This window comes from Frankliniella occidentalis, unplaced genomic scaffold, assembly GCF_000697945.3.
Source record: "Frankliniella occidentalis isolate FOCC.00 unplaced genomic scaffold, Focc_3.1 Scaffold60, whole genome shotgun sequence".
Taxonomy (NCBI): Eukaryota; Metazoa; Arthropoda; class Insecta; order Thysanoptera; family Thripidae; genus Frankliniella; species Frankliniella occidentalis.
Window position 1 is genome coordinate 886501 of NW_026267190.1, and position 20330 is coordinate 906830.

Sequence of the window (20330 nt, forward strand, 5' to 3'; positions counted from 1 at the left end):
TGGTTGATGTGACATCGTCGTCCAAAGATACACATTCAAACATTGCCCGTCCTGTACGGCCTCCATCACAGGTCGACCGCATCGACGCGTTTTGGCCCAGGAACAAGAATCGGAAGAATGGCGGGTAGAACATAAAAGTTCTGGATTGATCGAGATCTCCCCGCCTCGACGTCACACCGGGGGTAAAGGCTCTACCGATCAGGAACCTGTATGTTCTACCCGCTATTCTTCCCTTCTTCTCTTCCTACGTTAGCCCTTTTCTCAAGGTTAGCCGAAACAAACTATTTGAAAAGTACCGCTTGGTTACCACGCGATATGAGAAATCCAACAATGTCAACAACTATTGTCGTTTGTAGCAGACGACCCGGCGCCGACCCGCCGTCCGCGCGCCAAAATTGGCAGTGACAAGTTTTTGGACAAGTCTTCGTATTGACTCACTCCATCAATAATCGTTTCCACGACAACTGGCCCTGTGCGAGTCAGTGGATTTCATATTTACTTTCTGTCAGCTTAATAGCAGTTTAGAAACTCTACTCACGGTGAGCGAATCATCTTCCACCACTGTGCTAAGCTTCACCTGTCGCTCTTCCTCTGCATAAAAGTAATAAAAATAGATCTCTTATCTGTTTAGAACATGGGTGATACATGTACTGAATCATCTCTTGTACATGGACTATCCAATTTAAATGTTAATGAGAGGTGAGTCAATATTTATGCACCTATAGTTTGCTGTTGCTGCTACTGTCTTACATTTGATTTCTTTTAATATTCTTTGTAATATTTTACTCTGGACTAGGATAAGAGACGATTACATTATGTGGGATGAGTATTTTATGTCAATTGCATTCCTTGTGTCAAACCGTAGTAAGGACCCAAGTACTCAAGTTGGGGCATGCATTGTTAACGACAAAAATAGAATTGTAGGACAAGGATACAATGGTATGCCTCGCCGTTGTAGAGACAATGCATTTCCATGGGATAAGACAAACCCAAACCCCCTCGAAACAAAGTACTTTTACGGTAAGTTATGTTTTCTCTTTAAACATAAACAGTAATTGTCAAAGTCTTGCGAAATTTTTTACAGAATGTGTGTTCTTTTCATAGTTTGTCATGCTGAAATGAATGCCATATTCAATAAGAATTGTGCTGACATTAGCAACTGTAAAATATACACTGTACTTTTTCCGTGTAATCAATGTACGAAGACTATAATTCAGTCAGGAATTTCTGAGGTGGTGTACATGTGTGATAAGAACAAAAACAAGCCTGAAGCTATTGCTTCAATGAAAATGCTTGAAGCAGCTAAAGTAAAATGCAGGTAAAAAGTAAAGAGGTGTGTTCAAATGTAACTACTCTGAAGTTTCTTTGCTTATATTTATCTATTTCCAGGCAATTAAAGTTTACGGTTGATGGTTTCAAGATCGACTTTAAACAATTTGTGTGCTTACAGTGTCCAGCAAACACAATTGTTCAGGAACGGTAAATATTTATAGGGCTGTTTTACTAGAAAACAATATTGCTATTTATGCATTTGAATATTTTCAGTTCCAAAGATGGCTTGAGAGGGCGTGAAAATTGCTTACCATGGCGTGACTACTTTCTTGCCCTTAGCATACTAGTTGCTAAAAGGAGCAAGTGCCCTGACCAACAACTAGGGGCATGTGTTGTAAATGACGAAAATTGTATTGTAGGACAAGGCTACAATGGGATGCCCATGAAATGCAGTGATAAAGTTTTTCCTTGGGGCACTGATAGTACAAATCCATTGGAGAATAAATTTTTATACGGTGAATATCAATTTAATCATTGTTTTTATCTATTTATACTATGTAATATTTGATTTTATTTTATAAATTTTGCATTCATTTAATGTAGAAGTTAATCAAATTCAATATTTATTTATTTTCAGAGTGTCATGCCGAGTTGAATGCCATTTTGAATTCTGGATTAAAGACCAAGGGTTGTGTCATGTACACTATAACATTTCCGTGCAATGAGTGTGCGAAAGCCATCATTCAGAGTGGGATCAGGAAGGTGGTATACCTCTCAAAGCCCAAAAAAGAACCCGAAGTAGTAGCAGCCAAGAGAATGTTTCAAGCAGCAAAAGTTAAATACAGGTACTTTTAAGGAGTCACTACTACAAGGGTCCCGGCTACGTTGCTTGCACATCCCCCATAAGTCTGTCTCTTTCGCACTGACTAGTACTGTTGATATCCATGACCCCTGATTTACATCATCATCTCTTTTTCATCTATCTTTTAAAATGCACATTCCTTTTTGTTTTTTGTTTTTTACAGACAACACAAGCCAAAACAGCAAGTGGTATATTTAGATTTTAAATCTATTGAAGGTTAATCTATATTTTGTAGGTGAGGTAAGAATTTTTAAGTTTTCAATTTGTTAGGCCCAATCCTCTATAGGTCTGTATGACAACCTGCTTCAATTTTTCCAGCAATTGTGGTTGGGATTTTCAAATAGTTAGTGCTAATGTGACTTTAATTTAACAGTTTTTCATTTGTTATGAAATCTAGCTCTTGACTAGATTGTGTTATCTTCCAAAAAAGTTTTGCATGTTTTATATTTGGCATTTAGAAATATGTTGTACTTTTGATGTAGACACAGCATTCTAATAAACGGGAGCAGAGAGCTCATCCATGGCACAAGAGTATTTAGACAGCAGTGTTATCCCCAGAATTACCTGGAACAAATCGTTCAGTAAGCAGTTCTGATCCATGTTCAAATTTTTGAAAACAAACATTAATGTATTACTACAAACTATGGACAAGCTAAGGTTACCTCCAAATTTTACCTGGTACTACAGGTCACATTACAACCAGAACTCAAAAATAAACAAGTTATATGATTTATTCACTTTAACTATAACAAAAATGTTACAGAACTCAAAGTAAACAATAAAAATAAATCTTAAAGTTAACAAGTGAAGGTGGCTTTTCTTGTGATACCTTCCCACAAATGTAACACAACCAAGAAATTTTTGTTTTTCTTAAACTATCAAAACATAAAAAATTTGAAACACTGGAGACCGAAAACGTCAGGAAATGAATGTTTTGATGAAAGACTGGACTGCAGGTCTCTACAAGTCATGTGGAAGATGGCACAAAATACAGATTAACATGTCTGTAACCCATAACGAATTAATCGGTTCATTTCAAGTTCATTTTTGACTATCTTTATCATCAGATCCATATTACTGCTAGGCAGTTTGCAAAACTTGCTTATACATTCGATATCACTTAATGAATGTACAAAGTGACACTTGGATACAGTCCTTTAACAGTAGGAGTCCCTTCTCCAGTATTTTGGAGAAAACAAGAAGGGGGGAAATTAGTGGCAAAAAGACATGATAAAGTGTACAGTCCCCTTATGGAACAGAATTGCCCATAAATAATTAAAATCTATAAATCTCTTGAATTTAGACAACAGTTGATAACAATATACAAACTCATGCAATAGAATATACATCAGGTTGTAACATTTATAAAATGAAATGGGAAGACCACACCAAACACAATGCATATGGGCAACGCCCAAACAAATGATTGTGATTACCTAACGCTCAAATAAAATATCTAAAAAAGTTTTGTGCTGACAAAAAATATAAATTATGAAAAGAGGAAACACTAAGTGAAGGTACGAGAAAGACAAGAATTATCACATAACGATATGTACCAATCATAATCATATGAGGCACTGATAGTACAGAATAGAGAGTCATCAATTTTTGCAAAGAAAAAAAGATCAAAGTGCGACAAGAAAAAGGCACAAAATATTAAAGGGAAAACTATACATATATAATCAAATCTAATGTAATCTTAACTAGGTACTTTTACCACAAATCGTTGTGTAATGAAAACGCAAAGGGCAAGGGAAGCAACAAAAAGACAAGAATGCTTATAGCTGTAACTTATATGTTGACATTTCAAGAAATTATCTATTTGGCAATCAAAAGAGATAATTCTTTTGACCTAGAATAAATTGCAAACAGTCACCAGTACCCAAATAACTGTGACTTCTATTAACAATTTGCAGGAATAAACGGACTCTGTTAAAACTACTGATCAGGTTTCACAAGTCAAGACATTTTTGGCACCACTCACTTTAAGAAAGAAATCTCTGTGACTAGCGTACAGAACATTTTAGATCAAAAATATAAGAACTAATATACTAAATGGAATTTTTGCCTTGTGGATACCTAATGATTGATACACAGCAATGTACAAATTATTTTTAAAAAATGACAACTTCAAACTTCAACAATGGATAAGGAAAATAATCTACAATTTAGACTTCAAATTAACTTTAGAAATACCTATACCAGCAATACAACAAAGCACTAGAATAACTGTCTCTATTTTCTTTAACTTCCAAGTTGTTATTATTATTCCCGGACTTGGAATACAAATTAAATTATTTAAAACAACACTAGAGACTAACTTTGATAAGACTAAAAAAAATCCTTTAATCCCTACAGCTGGTGAAGGTAAGCTGTGGTAGAATTAAGGAGACCAATTCGTTGCTTCTGTTTGCGTTGTTCAGTCATCTAGAAAAAAAAGACAATAATTATGTAAGAGTAAATAATTGCGGAAGAGTTTTGGTTACATCTAAGCTGTGTCTAGACAAGAGGGTTGCTTGGGCTGCTTGGGCTTCCTGAGGGCCTGATTACAAGGCCCACAGCAACCGAAGCAGCCCTCTTGTCTGGACGCAGCTCTGATACTGCACACAGCATGTCTTGAAAAAAAGTCATACTTGATCCCTTAATTCTGTTAATTGGTGAGACAAGTGTTGAACGAGACTCTGGGTGACTTCCAACTGTGCCTGCAAGCTACGTAATTCCATCTGCTCTCCCTCACTCTCATCAGCTGCCAAAGACATTGCTCTTAATCTAGGGAACCACTCCAAGTTCCGATCCTGAAGGACAAAAAGCATAATGTTAGGGGGGGTTAAACAAACCCTTCTTAAAATAGGAAATGAAAAATTAAAACCCACCTTGACCATGGCATACACATAGCTCTCAGGACCAGTAAACTCTGTAGGGTCCTTAACTTTTACAAGTACAATAAAATAGAGATAGTGCCACATGTTATGCTCACAGTGCATGTGTTCCTCAAAACTAACAGTTTTATTGTCAAAAGCAGATCGATTCAAACCTAAAACAAGAACAAATTTTTACACAAATGGACCACAAACTTGAAAAGACATTCACCAAAGAATATAATTTTAACTGACCACAAACAAAACATGTATTCTTTAATATAAGTTCTTTTTGTTGTTTCTCACTCCTGAGGTCAGCAAATGTGTCAATGATGACACCAAAAATGAGGTTTAACACAATAATGATGACAATAAAGAAGAACAGAAGATCGTATACTACCCGGGCAAAAAATAAAGGCTCCTAAAAAAAATGAAAGAAATTAATATGTGGTGGTCACAAAACAATTTCACTCTCTATTCCACGTAGCATCATAAGAGGTCTACCTTGTTACTGGGTGCACGTAATATGTCACCAATGCCACCTCCATTACGGAGGCCTTGATTAAGTGTAGTTATAATACACATTGCCATAGAGTCGCAAGCCCTCTCTTTCACCTCTTCCTCAGCAGTGCCATTATTATCAAGTTCTCCTGGTTGACAACAATTTCAGTATATTTTCTATGCAATTTTGAATTTAAATAAAAATTTGTCTGATTTCTTAAAATAAAGCAAATTTACCTCCAAGGTCAGAGTCCACAGAAACAAGGAAATCATCTCTGAAGAACATGTAGCCAATAATTGAAAACATGTAGACAAGAATCAAAGCTAACACTGCAGTTAATACGATTGATCGACCATTACGAGTCACTGAGCGTATGACATTTATAAGGGTGTCTTCTCGATAAACTACATCCAGTAGCTACAGGCAATGAAAATAAATATAGTTAAAGTAACACGTAAAGAAATTACAAAGTGAGGAAAACTGCTACCTTTTAATATCTTACCAGAACAGAGAAGAAGAATGGGTGCATAACCAGACCTAAGCCACACAAAAGGAGGTAAGCAACATGATATAGGAGTTGTGTGTCTGTAATTATTTGCTCGTAATTTTTGGTCAATGTGCCTTGGTTAAACATGATGCTCACTAGATGAACAGTTTTTAAACCAACCTAAAAGATATCAAGATAAACTTTACATGAGTAGTTAAGGATATCCATATACATGTTAATCATTACAGAGACAGAGACTTACCGTAATCATACCTAACATTGTCAATGTGCTTTCAGGTCCCATGAAATAAATCAATTTAAATGTGACAGAGCCGACCAATGTTATCATGCCTGATTTTCTTGGTACCCACATGACTAATGCCCCAGATGCCATGATTAGCGCCCAAACAACCCCAGATAAGCTTGAACCAAGTCCTGAAAAGTATTAGTAATGGTGTAAAAATTTATAAATACGTAGATTATTTAAAATTAAGGCTTTATTTGCATACCATCAACATCGTTTTGAAATGGATGATAGGCAGCTATGATGAAGTTTATCACAACAGTGCAGTAGAAAACAATGTTACTCCACATGGACATGAAACTTCCAACCCAGAACAATGCCTGTTGACCTAGATTCAGAAAACAAAAACTAAAACAATTAATACCCATGAAATTAGCTTTGAAAGGGTGAAATGATTAATTTTTGTATGACTTACCGCGTAGTTTTTTCTGCCATTGCATTTCATGGAGCATATCCTCAGTACGTTCAAAAAAGTCCGAAACTTTGGATCCCTGATCATCTCTTTCTGCTGTATGCAACACCTTCAACTTAGTTTCTTCAGTCAAATACTCACACATTTCAGGTATAGGAAAAACTATTTGCTCAAGAGTTCTGTCATGACGAACAATCTACACAATAAAAGAAAATTGTCTTAAGGAGTGCAGAAAATATGTACAAGTAAAGGAGACTAAATAAATTGACAAAGCGATAGCAACCTCAATTTGAGCAGTATGTGATGCATAATATTCTAAAGCTTGATTAACTTTAGCATCTGTGTTAGTTACAGATGGTTTCAACATTGCCGCCAATTCTTTGTTATGCTGCGCCAGTTGATGACAAAGAATGTAAATATTATGCCCAACCTAAAAACAAAAACTCTTAGAAACTACAACAAATATTTAAAAAATAATTCAAGAAGTCTTCCTAATTTTACTGTTGTGCACCTCTTTTGGTGAGACACCTTGGTCATCCTCTGTTGATGAATCATCATTGTCATCATCATCATCATCTAGAGCCTCCTGATGAAAAGCTCGGCAAGCAACATCAACAAGCTGCTTAGGATTCATGTTATACAATATACGCTCGGCATTTTCAGAGTCTCCACGACTTTCCATAATTGCTAGTAACAGTTTGGATGCATTATTTTTTAATTCAAGGACAAGATCCATACGAGTCTTCCCTAATGGATTTATGTCATTTAAAATTAAGGCTGTTATAATATCCAAGCCATTAGATTCATGAGTTGCGATGCAGTTTTGGTTATCATGGCAAGGACCCTGTAAAAAGTAAGTTAAGATTAGAATCATGAGCACCTCTAAAATCATGGCAATTAGAATATCCTATGTATATACCTGACAATATTCTGTTAAAGTTTCAAGAGTTTGGTTTATAAGGGCCACATTATTTTCATTAATGTACAACCCAAGAAGCCCAAGGCCACCTGTTGTTGATCCGCAAATACAATCCAGGAACATGAGCGTTTCGGAAACCAAATTATAGTTGGTTTTGTTGTTTTGATTCCTCAACAAATTCTGTAATTTAGAATTCTGTGATAACTCAGTTCCATTCCAGTTTCACCTTAATCAAAGATAAAAAAATGTTACCTGAAGATCACGATTGTGGTTTTCACATAGCAACTGCAAAAAGCGAAGAATAGGTTGCATAACTAGAACTTTGCTAGAAAGTCGATTTGGATCTTCTTGATCTCTGTAACGTTCTTTCTCTGCAATCATATCCTCTAAGGCAGAGCTGTGGGCACCAGCAGTCACCGAACTTGGATCATCTCCTGGGAAAAGAAAGAGCTACATCAGTGAAGACAAATTAAATTCTATACAATAAAAATTCAGAGGAATATGTATGTATACCGGAAGATACATTTCGGGCATTGACATATGCTTGGCTGGTTGCAAGTGCAGCATGGTTAAGTTCTTCATTTAATTCCTCGGATATCACCATACCATTTGTTTTAGCTGCAAAAATAAATAATTACATTGAGAGAGATGTAATTAAAGTGGGGACATTAAGATTGCTAAAATAAAACAAAATGAATTTGCTTGTTAGAGCAAAAAGGTAGCAAAATACATATTAAAAATCAAGTCCGTTACCCCCTCGTTTTTTTGACATCTTTTCTTGCTCTTTCCCTTGATCTTTGTCTTCATGTGCTTTGGCTGCAATGTCTGATGTATTCACTGTCACAGTGGATTTAATCTCTTGTTGGGCATCACGCATCTTATCATAAAACACCTGTAGAAGCATTGAATAATTAATTATTCCAAGTAGACCTCTAAAAAAAATAATTTTAAAATAATAGAATGGTATGGATACCTTAAAGAAGGCTTGACTTAGATCACCTCCTAAAAGTTTACTATACATGCTCTTCTGGATTACAGGGTTTCCACCTTCTAAAAGGGCAATACCCAACTCTACTGCTTCACCAAATATTGAAGGGGAATGAACAGATTTTATTACCAACTCCACTACAAGATCTGAGGCACCTTCACGATCGAGATGACACTGTACTTCATGCAAAGTGCAACCAGCTCTGCTTAGCATCTTAGCTATAAAGTTCAAAAACAAAACAAAAAACATATTAATGCAATATTTTTACTGATGGCTGGAAGTGAACATAGATGACATAACTCACCTCCAGGGCCATGCATGACTTGTGGTAAATGTCTTGACAAGGCTGGATCCACATTTTCCTGTCGCTGAGTCAGAGTACTGTCAAAATACCTTGTCAACAGCAGCTGTCTGAGCTGATCTCCCTGTATACAAAGAAAAACAAATTAAATATTGATGATAAGATTTATTTAACCTTTTGTTATTTTTTTAGAAAGGTCCAGCATTTTTAAACACACTTTGCTATTCCTAAAGATGTCATACAATAATATTACACAACAAAAAATATGACGGCTTCAAACTAAAGTTGTTTGTTTTCTTTCTTCCCAAAATTGTAAACATTGAGATCACAGCTCAGAAACACAAACTGGTGGTATTACATTTACAAATGGATATTTACATATAAGGTTCATTACCTTTAAAAATGAACCTAACATAGGTGACAGTCATGCTAGCATTGCAAAGACATAAAAGAGACAAAGTAAAGGGGAAGGGTTTCAACCACTACAGCTCACTCACAAAGCACACATATTGGAAGTAAAGAAGAAGTATGACACAGAGAGTGCATGAAATGGGAAAGGTTAAGCTTTGCAGGTTTCTTTAGCAGAACAACACACAAAAACTAAAGAAGGAAAAAGACAGAGTGGAACACACAAAGAGAGGGAGGAGCAGATTTACAAAGCATAAACCTGTGGGTAACAGATTATTCAAAATCTAAAATAAGGTGGGGGCAAAATCAGCAAACTTTCAAAAGACAACTTCCAAAACCATACCCGAGACTGTTCAATTCCAAGAACCTGAGGTTCTTCCTTAGAGCAGCAACAACACGTAAACAATGCTTGTTACTATCACCTTGGGACAGAATGATAAATATCACTGAATTCCTTTTCTTGAAAAGAAGGTGCAGTATACATAGCACAACATTGCAGAACATTTAAACACAAAAAGCGTAAATCACATTAACAGTCAGAAAGAGAATCCTGCAACACTGCAGCTAATTTTATTATGGAATAGACCAAATATTTACTGAGACAAATTTCAGTAATTTACTAAAGTAGTTAAACAGATATTACTACACATATTGTGAAAATGGTTTCACATGTGCATATCTTCAATATAACATGTATATAAATTACAGTAAGGAGAGTATCGCCTTATTACCTTTTCACCATAGTCAGGATCAATCGACATCATCTCTCGCAGAGTGCGAAGAACTTTGACACACAATTTTTCTTCTTTTTCCTCAAGTAACTCTTCAGTGTGTTTAATAAGTCTAAAACAATTAAGGACTCATGTAAATGTAATGTTAAAGGAAATATTTAACTAGCACAAACAGTTCCGTTTAAACTAACTTTCGAATGAATCCCCCACTCTCACAGCCCTTGCGAGCTTCAGAACCTTGAGGGAAAAGTAGTTCTGGCCTGTACAAGATGTCAACAAGAAGGGATAGCTCTGATTGAACAAGGGGCTTGAGCTGGTCTTCTAGGAGGGAAACTATGTCTTGAAGGCCTTCTATGATATTTCTATCCAGTTTGATGAGCTGTAAAATGAGGAAAATAAATAAAGCATACCTCATTTAAAATAGAAACAATATTCACAGAAGAGGCTAACTATACATAGAATATTGTATCTTATAGAAATACCTGGGACTGAGATCTTTCTAATTTTGAAATCAACTTAAGTGGCTGCATCCTCTTTGTGTTTTGACGTATAAGTTGAGCCGGTTTACTAAACATTGCCAGAACTTGACTCTCCAAGTCAGATGGTATGGCAATGGTGCGATTCTTGGCTAAAACAAAATTCAATTTTGCAACCCTTTTGCAAAAATTGGCAAAAAAACCCAACAAAATCTTATTTATTTGACTGTTCACTCTTACCAACATCAGACAGAGTACGAATACAGTTTTCAACTTGTACACGTTGAGCAGGATCAAGCCATGAGCACTGGGAAACTCTATATGCTGACTGGAGGAGTTTTACAAAAATAGGTTGTCGAGCCTAATAGGGCAAAAGGTTTAATCAGCATCAACATCAACTTTCTACAAACCAACAATATTTACCAAAAGCAGAAATTTAAAGGGAAAAAAAGGGTGGAAAAAATTAATAAAAATAAGCAGCTTCTTTAACAAACCTGAACAGTGGTGCATTGATCTGAGAAAGGACTATTGAAAAATGTAGTAATAACGTTCATCACACTATTACAAACATAGCTCTCGAGAGCTCGATCGGCGTGTTTTCTGTCTGCTGTATGATTGGCGACTGTCGCCAAATCAATAGGGAAACTCTTTTCAAACAAACTCCACATGTGGTGGGAGGTGTATATTTCTTTCATTTCAACTTCAGTGTCAATATAACAATGATTCAGGAAATTGATGTAGGCCTCTTTTACCTAGAAATGTAAAAATATTAATAGAGTTCATGGTTCACCTGTCAAAAATAGATAATAGAAAGACATACTTCTGGAATGCAGTCGTCGTGAGAAACCATATCAACAATACCATCCAATGGTAACATACTGTGACACTTGATTTCTGTGTTGACATTCTTCCCCATGGTGCAGCATGCTAATAACTTTACTAATTCCACATGATACCTAAGAAAATAAATTGTTATGTGTTATGAGAGAAAGTTTGGGTTCTTCATCGGATTCGGAAAAAAACACAGATTCCAACCTAAGAGGGCTACTCTCATCCATGCGATGTCTTCCCGAACGCATCATCTCAACGAAAGAATTGAAAGAAGCTTTGTCATTATAAAATACAAGAACATCTTCTCCAGCATTAATGAGTTCCTGCATGACCATCTCCTGACAGCGACGAATAAACTGGTTTTCAGCTTTCACTATTGTTTGCAGGAACTTGAGATATTGAACGTGTCGGCCATGAGTTTCAATGCAGTGCACGAAGTGTTGAATGACCTTTTCACTAACTTCACTACAAAGGGTTGGATTGTCTTGGAATATGCTGCACACAGTTTGAGCATCCTGAATCTACAATGGGAGCAGATTGGATTAGTTTTGATTAAATTTAGTCACAGAAAATTAACAAGAAAGCAAAGACTCAATTTCACAGATATGTTAAGTAAAACGTGACGGTATTACTAACCCCTGGGTTGAGAAAAAGATCCAGTTGTTTGTGCAAAAGTACTTGGTTTTGATGGTTACCCAAGCAAAAGTTTTGAAGAAACTCATGGGCAAGACCCATTAGCTGATTCATGCGAGTGTCCTCCTTCTGATCATATGGAATTTGAAGCAAATCTAACACAACCGTATGAACATGAACATTGCGCAACAGACGCTGTTCGTGCTTTCGTGGTTTGTCAGTTGCAACACAGAGCTTGTTCATTCTGATCAAAATCTGAAAGAATACGACAAAAATATTACATTCTGAAGTTTCATACACAATGTCAGACTACTGAATAAGTTTTTACATCTCTAATCTTCTTATACTCTTGAGCCTGTTCTTCATGGAGTGGAGGGCCAACATCAAGTTCTAATGATGAACCCTGCTTGCTCTCACTTCCTAGTTGAGGGGCTGGAGTTTTTCGTTCTTGTCTGTCTTGATCTTCCTCATCTTCAGCCACTTTTTTATTGCCTAGTTCATCTACACTCTTTGATTTATACACCCACAACTCAGATTTCTCAACAGATTGTCGTAAAGTGTCTAAGTCAGCTTTAATCTGTTTGTATGATTCTACATCACTGTCTGACACAAGCAGTTGGACCTAAAGTATGGGGGAAAAAATGTTGCTACAAGGCCTTTTCCAAGCATAAAATATTAGCATTATTAATGAATGAGATTCCAAAGTATACCTGCTTAAATGCCTGCAACACTTCCTGTCGCTGGCTGAAGTGTCTGAACAACAAATGTAAAGCTCCAGACACTAAAGGTGGGTAATCATGCATTGATAGATGCAAGAGCACTCTTAAAAATGTTCTGCCACCTTGTCCATCCAAATCCAATTCTGCACAATCAGCACTGAAAGATAAACAAAAGTGATGCTTGAATCAGGGGAAAAAAATACGGAGCTCATCAAAATCTAGTTTAGATTAGATTTAATAAAAGAAATCAAGGATCAAAAAATATTCAAAAAAAGTAATAAGAAGCCATCTGATCAAGGAGGAAACCTATGGTTTTTGACATATCTCAAAACTTTTTTATTTTGAATAAAATAGGTCTTATTGATTTTCATCTTAATGATCTGTAAGCCACTTTTGATTCTTGACATTTGATGTTCCTGCTCAAAGATATGTCAATAAGAAACTGATAATAATACCTGCTACCGAAGATACTCTCTGCCTGAGTTCCTATTAACTCCAAGTCCAATGCATCACCCGAATTTTTCTCCTTTTCATTTTCATGTTTGAAGATTGAAAGGAGACAGCTTATTTTATAGTCAAGCCTTACATCCAAAATAAACTGCAAAGAAGTAGGAAATTGACAAACAACTTCTAATAAGACAGTGGAATCTTTGGTATTGTCATTACTCACCTGAAGTATCTCAATAATTTTTAGTTTAGTATCCATGACTAATGGATACTCTTTCTTCATTTGACTTGTTTTACTCTGTACACTTCCACTCCTTTCTAGTCCTGCTGTTCCCAATGTTAAACTGGTCATCACAGCACCCATATCACCAATTGAACGTAAAACTCCTCCTTCAGCTGAAATAAGTCATACATCAGATCAGATACACATACAAAGCAAAGAGAAAACACACAGTAAAAAGAACAGCAAATTACAAAACAAAACCAAATCCAAAAAAGCTCCTCTGCCTGCAACCTTCCCATAGGCTAATCATTGTATACATAGAAAAATAAATAAAAAATACTCATCTACAAGATACTTTGTTTGAATTTCAATAGCATACCAATTACAGCTGCATACTGTTGAGAAGTGCAACTGTGATCACTATTTAAGCTATACTAAATTACATGCAGATGAATAGTGGAGACACAAGAGCTGATTTTGTAATGAGAGCTTTTTTACTAAACACAGGTAGCTACAAATTGAATTAAAAAAATATAAAGAAGCAGGTGCAACTACATAGAGCAGGCAGCGCTGACTACAATAAAGTGTGAGGATCCAAAAACAAATAACAGAATATCGTACCAGTAACTACGAAATCATCCATCAAAATACATCAATAGAACTTGTAGAAGAACTCCTGCAGCTGCTAACTATGTGATTACTGAAGACAACACAAACTTACAAGGCTTTCGATCTTTAAGTGACTTAGTTTGATCGATGATCCTCTCATTTATATCTTCTTCAGTTCCATTCTGATCATCAGCTGCTTGCATCAAGCAAGTCAAAAGTAGGTTAGTTTTAGCAAAGAATTTTATGTTATATTTGCACTGACATAAAATAGGATAGCCCGATTAATTAATGTTAGTAAGCTATAATTTCGATTAATTTAGAACACAGTAAGAGTAGGAAATTCTTTTGCATTCATTAAATAACCTGGGGCACAACCAAATTCTGGCCACTCTGCAATTTCTGTATTATTACTAATGTGGTATAAACATAACTTCACAAAGACCATATGGTGACCAAGAAGAATTTATGAAGAGGGAACTGTTCATATTGATAGGTAGTGAAAACTTACAGCTTATTTCTTCAGTAGGTAATTTGCCCGCTAAAAAGTCTGTTTCAGATACGCAGTCAAGAATATTCAGGAGCATTTTTGTTAAGCTCAATAAGTCACTGAAGCTATAAAAACCGAAATATATAAGCTCCCTTGCCAATTTAACAACCTGGAGACAAAAGGAACAGTTCAAATAAGATTTTCTTCAAATCTATACTTATGGCAAATTTATTTACGCAGTGGCTCAAACCTCATATGTTAACTTATTTTGTGAGTTGTCTGAAAAGCTTCCAACTTTGCCAACAATATTCGTAAGATAGTTTTCTACAAACTTCATGGTGGATGCAAATCGCTGACGTACAGCCTCCTTATTAGGATCTCTTGACTTATTACAGTCATAACTATAACAGAGTAAACAGATAATTAATTGGGGAAGCAAATATGGTTCTCCTCCCAAGTGCAACAGGATCGCAACTTACTCATTGATGGTCATTTTGGATGATATTTCTGGCCAAAGTCTAGCATATTTTACAGGTGTCACTGGTTCTTGCGGATCACGATCAACATGAAGATGTAGCATTAAGCGACAAAAAGATGCCCTTAGTTCAAATGGAACGTTATCATCATCAGCCATACATCTGAAACCAAAACAGCAATAAGAATACTATGCCAGGAATCCCTTTATCGAATAGTAACTAATAAATCTTACTTTAGAATAAGGTCAATATCAAGATTCTGTGATAAATTGTTTAGGGCAAGATACTGCCGATTCAGACACATGTTTGAAAACAGATTTAGCTGATGTCGATAATATTCCAACAAGGCTTGTTCTTGGGCATTACCATCTTTTGCCTTGTGAGACAGATCAACAAGGGACAGTGAGTTCTGTTGACAATATTTCAAAATAGTAAATGATCTTTTCAAATGTATTTCTCAAGCAAATAGATAATTAGATGATAAAATACCTGTCGATTGTTCCAAAACAGAACAACATCTTCATGCTCTAAGAGTGGAGCATAATCATTACTTTCATCATCTCTCTCTTCAACTTCAAGGGTTTTCATCATTCTAAAGAGATACAATTAATGCATTATCACAGTCATTTATAGTTGGAGATGAGATTCAGGCTTCAAACAACTTTTTACCTTGTTTCAATGAGGATATCTTCATTTTTTTCACTGAACACACTCTTGCAAATTAGCTCTTGAGTAACAGCAATGGCTTTTTTATTTGAGATGCACAAATCTGATAAGTAATCTAGAAACCTTGACTGCCAAGAATGCATATTCTTTCGTACAAGATTAACAAATGTCTCAATTTCAGCAGCGGTAATATGTTTTTCTAGAAGTTTTCTATTGTTGTGCAAAAGGGCAGTAATGGTGTCTTCAGCAAGAATATCATAGCCAATTTGCTTTTGCATGAAGGCAAAGTGCTTTGCAATGTATTCCTTTGAAATTTAGATGGTACAGTGAGAATATAGATGCACTCATAGATGCACAGCTTTGTAATGGGACTAGGAGATGTTTTGACCTACCTGGTTTTTTCTATAGGCCTGCTGACTCAGTCGGAGAATGCGATAGCACAGACGAAACATGTATTTGTATGAGGCATGGCGAGCATCATTCAAATCTTCTATTTTGAGAAAAGGTCCCTTTCCCTGAAATTCTAAAAATGGAGCTTGCAAAATTTTAAATAACTGCTTTAAAATATATTGTTCTCTTAACAGCTTTTGTCGATCTCTGCTTAAGTTTGACACAGTGAGATCCAAAGCTTCAGATTTGTTTTGGTCATTTTCTAAGCCAGCAAGAAAATAAACTATGTCCTGAAGAAGACATGTTGCGGCCCTGTAATCAGACAGTAAATGTAGAAGAGTCAGCTTTTTCAGGGAGAAAGGCAAAATCTGATATACCAGAGTGTTTGAAAATGTTTTTCTGACCTCCTTTCATTAGCAGTGATGGTTCCCGATTCAAGCTTTGTTGAAATAGATGCAAGAACCTTACAAGCATCATTGGCAAAGTCCAAATCTCTTACCTCTGTAGGAGAGACTGAAATTAAGGCAAAGGCCTCTTTGTCTTCTTTAGCATGGGCACATCCAACCTATTAGAGAATATTAACATGTGTAAATTTAACTGATCAATCACTTTCTATTTTTTATATAGATATCAAAAAAGATGAAAGAAAATTGCTGGGATTTTAATTACAGACTCACTTTAGACATGACAGGTTTTTCCTCATCCTTGTCTATAGGGATTGATGTACTGTGAACCCACGTGTTGGTACAAAGGTGATGAAGACGAACATAGGAGGATTGTGGCACCAAAGAATCACCTCTAGTGAGGGTGGTTGGATCTAGTTCAAACAATGATGCTATTTCTACAGAATGTGGAACCGATACCAAATGGAACACCTGTCCATTTCCTGTCAATAAATAGTAAAAATTTAATTAAACAATGTATTCATGTGTCATCAAATAAAAATATATTACAGCAGAAGAAGAGGTCAAAATGATAAGAGTAGGAACTTGCCTCTCAGCTTGGATCTCATTTGATCAGTTGCATCATCATCATCAATTTCAGCAGCTAAGTACTGGCCTGTAGCAAGATGCTTAAATCGAAACAAGCAATTCCAATGTCCAGCACCACCACGGCATGGATCATGTTGCACAACCTGTAATAAGATAAAAACTTTAAAAAGAGAACTAGTCATAGAAAAAAATGTAATCTTTAATTATAATATATATGTATGAGGTATACCTCAACTTCCCAGAGAGCTTTACTGCTGGTAGCTGCCGTTGCAGAGGATCTAGAGGTTGTTCTCAAGAAAACATGCTGAACTTTTTTGTACTCATCCATGGTTAAAAATTTTTCCTGTTCAGCGTGGAAAAGTCGCACAACATCTCCTCCTTTCAAAATTTCCTCTTGATTTTCTCTATTTTCCATGAACAGATTTACCTTCCAAGAAGTACTTGAGTTCACAACATTAACCTAGTAAAATCGAAGAAATAGTTTGAGTTAAAGGAACTATTTTCTAGAATTGTTTTTTGAAGTTAGAGTGAAGCACAATAACAATAAATTATTTTACAACAATATATGATTTGGATTGGCTTACCTCTTTACACCCAGGATTATCAGGAAGTTCAAAGTTTGCAGCAACATGTAGTACTTGCTGCCCAGCATTAACTGGTGTTAATATTACCTAAGAAAAAAAAGAGAAAATTGTTACTATCGTACTAAAATATTTTGGAAGTACGTAATAGAAATAAATACGCAGATCAGACCTTGTCTCCTACAACAACATTGTCACCAGTTGAGCGTAATTTGTAGCATGGAAGAATGTAAAACCATGATCCTTCATTACCATTTGCATCTAAGTAGACGCGCATGGCATTTTTCTCAAGCAGTGCAGGGAGACGCTTATTCACCGTAAGAAATTTATTGGATTTCAAATGTAATATCTAAAAATTACGGGGTAAGAAGTCCAATTACAAAAATTGTAAAACATCAAAAGGTGCATTTCTAGTCCAAGATGATCAAACCTGAACAACGCTTCCATACTGCACAACATTTCCAAGCAATTTTTTATTTTCAGACTCATTCTGTTTCTTTTCAATTTCAGCAGCATGCTGTAAACAGGCCCAACCAAAATTTAAAAAATTAGATAGTAATAATTGATTGTCAATAGTGCAAATGTGCATGAGTAAAACATGTTAATTTTTTAAGTATTAAAATATAATAACTGAATTCAAAAAAGTATCCTGGAGAGACACCCACATGCAATCTCTTCAGCAGCACAGCGTCCGTTGAGGAGCTTCCACTTTGTTTTGCAGCTTTCCAAAATTGTTTCTGAGCAGAGTAACGATTCATGGGACATATTTTGAACAAGCAATCTGTGCAACAGAAAATTAAGAGCCAAAGTTAGATTTAAAAAAACAAAACAAAAAAAAAAACAAACAAAAAACAAACAAACAAACAAAAACAGCAAAATGGAGAGGAGAGAAATGGAAACAAACCTCTAAACTTTTTAGGTGGGTTGGATAGATCTCCTGCTTCTGGGCAAACCACACTCCGATCATCAACCAAACTGAAACCAAAAGAAAAATTGTGTTCGAAACAGTGAGAGCAGACATAAGAATATTTTTTTAAAAGTCTTAAGAGGCATACCCTAGGGTACTAAGGAAACCACAAACACTTCCCTCCGCATAGAGGGACACAATGTCCCCCATGTGGAGGAAACTGGCTGAGCTCATATCCCCCATTGTGCTTGGTCTTCTCATAGAGCCCACATTTGCCGATCTTTGAAGGAATCCTGTAAAATAATTTCGTAGTTTAGACAAAATTGAACACTGAACAGAAGTATGAGAAAAATTAGGCACTGAAAGCTTCACACTAAGAAGACTAACTGAATCAAATATTTTCAAGGACAAAATTATTGTGTGTACGTAAACTTATTATCGTATACAAAGCGATCACAATTAAAAGACAAATGTGTCAAAATTAATTTCCCTGGTAAGGTGCTAAACACAAGCAGCATGAAATATTCTTGAAATAAAATAAACACTTACAAAATGACACAAATGAAAATGTTTAAGTAAAATGCAATAGGATATATACACCTACAGAACTACTAGAGTACAAAACAGTCAGTGAAGTAGAAACAGAAAAACACACACATTATGTACGGACACACTCAGGAGTACTCATAAAACTACAAACCCTCCATGTTTCTACAGAAAATCACAAGGACTTTGCCTGATAATAATGTGCAATGCTCAGTCAACTGGCATTGTCTTCATAGCTATAACTGCAAAGCATCAACAAATTGTCAGAAGATAAATATAGGCAAGTAAACACACACAAAATAACTTGCAGACAGATGACATCCACTTGGCATTTTTAAGAATGTTCTTCAATGGAATTGAAAAAATTGTAAAGAATGAAAATTTAACTAAACTTTCTAAAATATTCAGAAATTATATTGAAAGTCTGAAGTGAAATGAAACCTCGAGTTCAACAGCTAAATATAACCTGCCAATGTTGACCAGGTTAGGCCAAACTACACTGTCAAACAGTGTACGTGTCTACTTTATTTGATATGAAGCAGATTGGTATTTTCATAACGTTATGAAACATTTTGATAAACGTCACCTTTTTCACTAAATGCGACATGAGAAACTGGCTATTAACCCAGAAATCAAACTTGTTTGTCGTACATGACCATATCGGGAATAAAGATCGCCCGTAAAAAATAAATGAAAGGAAGACACTTGCGACTGAATACATGGAAACACTGAAAATTTCAACAAAATTATCAGTATCACGAGAATTTCCTTACTTATTTTCTTTCTCGAAAACTATATTGCAAAAACATTCTCCAGTTTGCTGATTTCTACGCAAATGCAGACGATGCAGCCCTGCTTGTCGAATCCGCAACACTACCAACCTAACTCAACATCCGACTGACTCCGATTCTGGCAAACACTAGCCACTTCAAGTTTGTTGACAAAACCGCAGATTAAACCTTTGATGGTAGTGGGACCGATCTCTTCATTCTGGAATCCTACAGAAATCTTTTTTGTCGATCCACCGCTGCTGGAGACACTGGCGGGTGGGGAGGGAATCCCATCCAAACAAAATCACACATAAGCGCGCCAAAAAAGGAAATTCTGTTTCGATCCCAATAAATTCAGCTGTGCAAAAAGTTTTTAAAACCCTCCACGTCGAAATGAAACCTTTTTGCTATTTTTCAGCAGACTGTTCAGCAGACTGTTCGATATGTCGATATGCTACTAACAGGCCTTTGCTTTTCTTTGCAGAAAATCAGGAAATTGGGCAGGGAAAGCAGGGGAAATGTCCTCGACTCGC

The 20330-nt window shown here is 35.9% G+C and overlaps 2 protein-coding genes across 5 annotated transcripts in view; one reads left to right on the forward strand and one right to left on the reverse strand.

Moving 5' to 3' along the window:
• The first annotated feature begins 383 nt into the window (after nt 1–383).
• LOC113210329 (uncharacterized) lies at nt 384–2668 on the forward strand. 2 transcript variants are annotated; one of them, XM_052267891.1, is made up of 9 exons: nt 384–539; nt 632–699; nt 797–1020; nt 1105–1318; nt 1390–1479; nt 1546–1787; nt 1910–2117; nt 2298–2374; nt 2453–2668. In XM_052267891.1, the coding sequence occupies exons 2-8, from the start codon at nt 635–637 to the stop codon at nt 2353–2355; spliced, it is 1101 nt and encodes a 366-aa protein (XP_052123851.1). In that variant the 5' UTR covers nt 384–539; nt 632–634; the 3' UTR covers nt 2356–2374; nt 2453–2668. The 2 variants fall into 2 exon arrangements, with proteins under 2 accessions (XP_052123851.1, XP_026284065.1); XM_026428280.2 differs by having other exon boundaries at nt 2298–2668.
• A 179-nt stretch (nt 2669–2847) lies between these two features.
• The window catches only part of LOC113210326 (inositol 1,4,5-trisphosphate receptor), a 30072-nt gene continuing 12589 nt past the window's right edge, over nt 2848–20330 (reverse strand). Inside the window, exons 2-50 of one of the 3 annotated variants that reach the window (XM_026428273.2) lie at nt 18630–18774; nt 18479–18549; nt 18240–18355; nt 18005–18091; nt 17747–17923; nt 17578–17664; nt 17223–17453; nt 16995–17136; nt 16679–16887; nt 16406–16566; nt 16004–16313; nt 15615–15916; nt 15435–15537; nt 15179–15354; nt 14949–15107; nt 14720–14870; nt 14491–14638; nt 14095–14175; nt 13374–13546; nt 13159–13301; nt 12695–12860; nt 12313–12606; nt 11988–12239; nt 11556–11872; nt 11341–11476; nt 11015–11272; nt 10761–10881; nt 10527–10672; nt 10236–10423; nt 10045–10156; nt 9657–9692; nt 8909–9029; nt 8590–8822; nt 8370–8508; nt 8130–8234; nt 7869–8050; nt 7617–7796; nt 7209–7541; nt 6981–7127; nt 6701–6893; nt 6491–6613; nt 6244–6416; nt 5997–6161; nt 5731–5911; nt 5497–5642; nt 5248–5413; nt 5008–5168; nt 4768–4929; nt 2848–4561 (exon numbers count right to left, since the gene is read on the reverse strand). In XM_026428273.2, the coding sequence (XP_026284058.1) occupies nt 4487–4561; nt 4768–4929; nt 5008–5168; nt 5248–5413; nt 5497–5642; nt 5731–5911; nt 5997–6161; nt 6244–6416; nt 6491–6613; nt 6701–6893; nt 6981–7127; nt 7209–7541; nt 7617–7796; nt 7869–8050; nt 8130–8234; nt 8370–8508; nt 8590–8822; nt 8909–9029; nt 9657–9692; nt 10045–10156; nt 10236–10423; nt 10527–10672; nt 10761–10881; nt 11015–11272; nt 11341–11476; nt 11556–11872; nt 11988–12239; nt 12313–12606; nt 12695–12860; nt 13159–13301; nt 13374–13546; nt 14095–14175; nt 14491–14638; nt 14720–14870; nt 14949–15107; nt 15179–15354; nt 15435–15537; nt 15615–15916; nt 16004–16313; nt 16406–16566; nt 16679–16887; nt 16995–17136; nt 17223–17453; nt 17578–17664; nt 17747–17923; nt 18005–18091; nt 18240–18355; nt 18479–18549; nt 18630–18774 (8183 nt within the window). In that variant the 3' untranslated portion in view covers nt 2848–4486. The remainder of the gene's footprint in view (nt 4562–4767; nt 4930–5007; nt 5169–5247; nt 5414–5496; nt 5643–5730; nt 5912–5996; nt 6162–6243; nt 6417–6490; nt 6614–6700; nt 6894–6980; nt 7128–7208; nt 7542–7616; nt 7797–7868; nt 8051–8129; nt 8235–8369; nt 8509–8589; nt 8823–8908; nt 9030–9656; nt 9693–10044; nt 10157–10235; nt 10424–10526; nt 10673–10760; nt 10882–11014; nt 11273–11340; nt 11477–11555; nt 11873–11987; nt 12240–12312; nt 12607–12694; nt 12861–13158; nt 13302–13373; nt 13547–14094; nt 14176–14490; nt 14639–14719; nt 14871–14948; nt 15108–15178; nt 15355–15434; nt 15538–15614; nt 15917–16003; nt 16314–16405; nt 16567–16678; nt 16888–16994; nt 17137–17222; nt 17454–17577; nt 17665–17746; nt 17924–18004; nt 18092–18239; nt 18356–18478; nt 18550–18629; nt 18775–20330) is intronic. The other 2 variants (XM_026428274.2, XM_052267887.1) reach the window with 2 other exon arrangements.

Excerpts from the sequence above, each read along its gene's own strand:
- LOC113210329 (XM_026428280.2), top strand. The coding sequence starts at position 635 with ATGGGTGATACATGTACTGAATCATCTCTTGTACATGGACTATCCAAT. Across the intron at positions 1,788-1,909 it reads GGAGAATAAATTTTTATACG|AGTGTCATGCCGAGTTGAAT; the intron begins GTGAATATCAAT and ends ATTTATTTTCAG. Across the intron at positions 2,118-2,297 it reads GCAGCAAAAGTTAAATACAG|ACAACACAAGCCAAAACAGC; the intron begins GTACTTTTAAGG and ends TGTTTTTTACAG.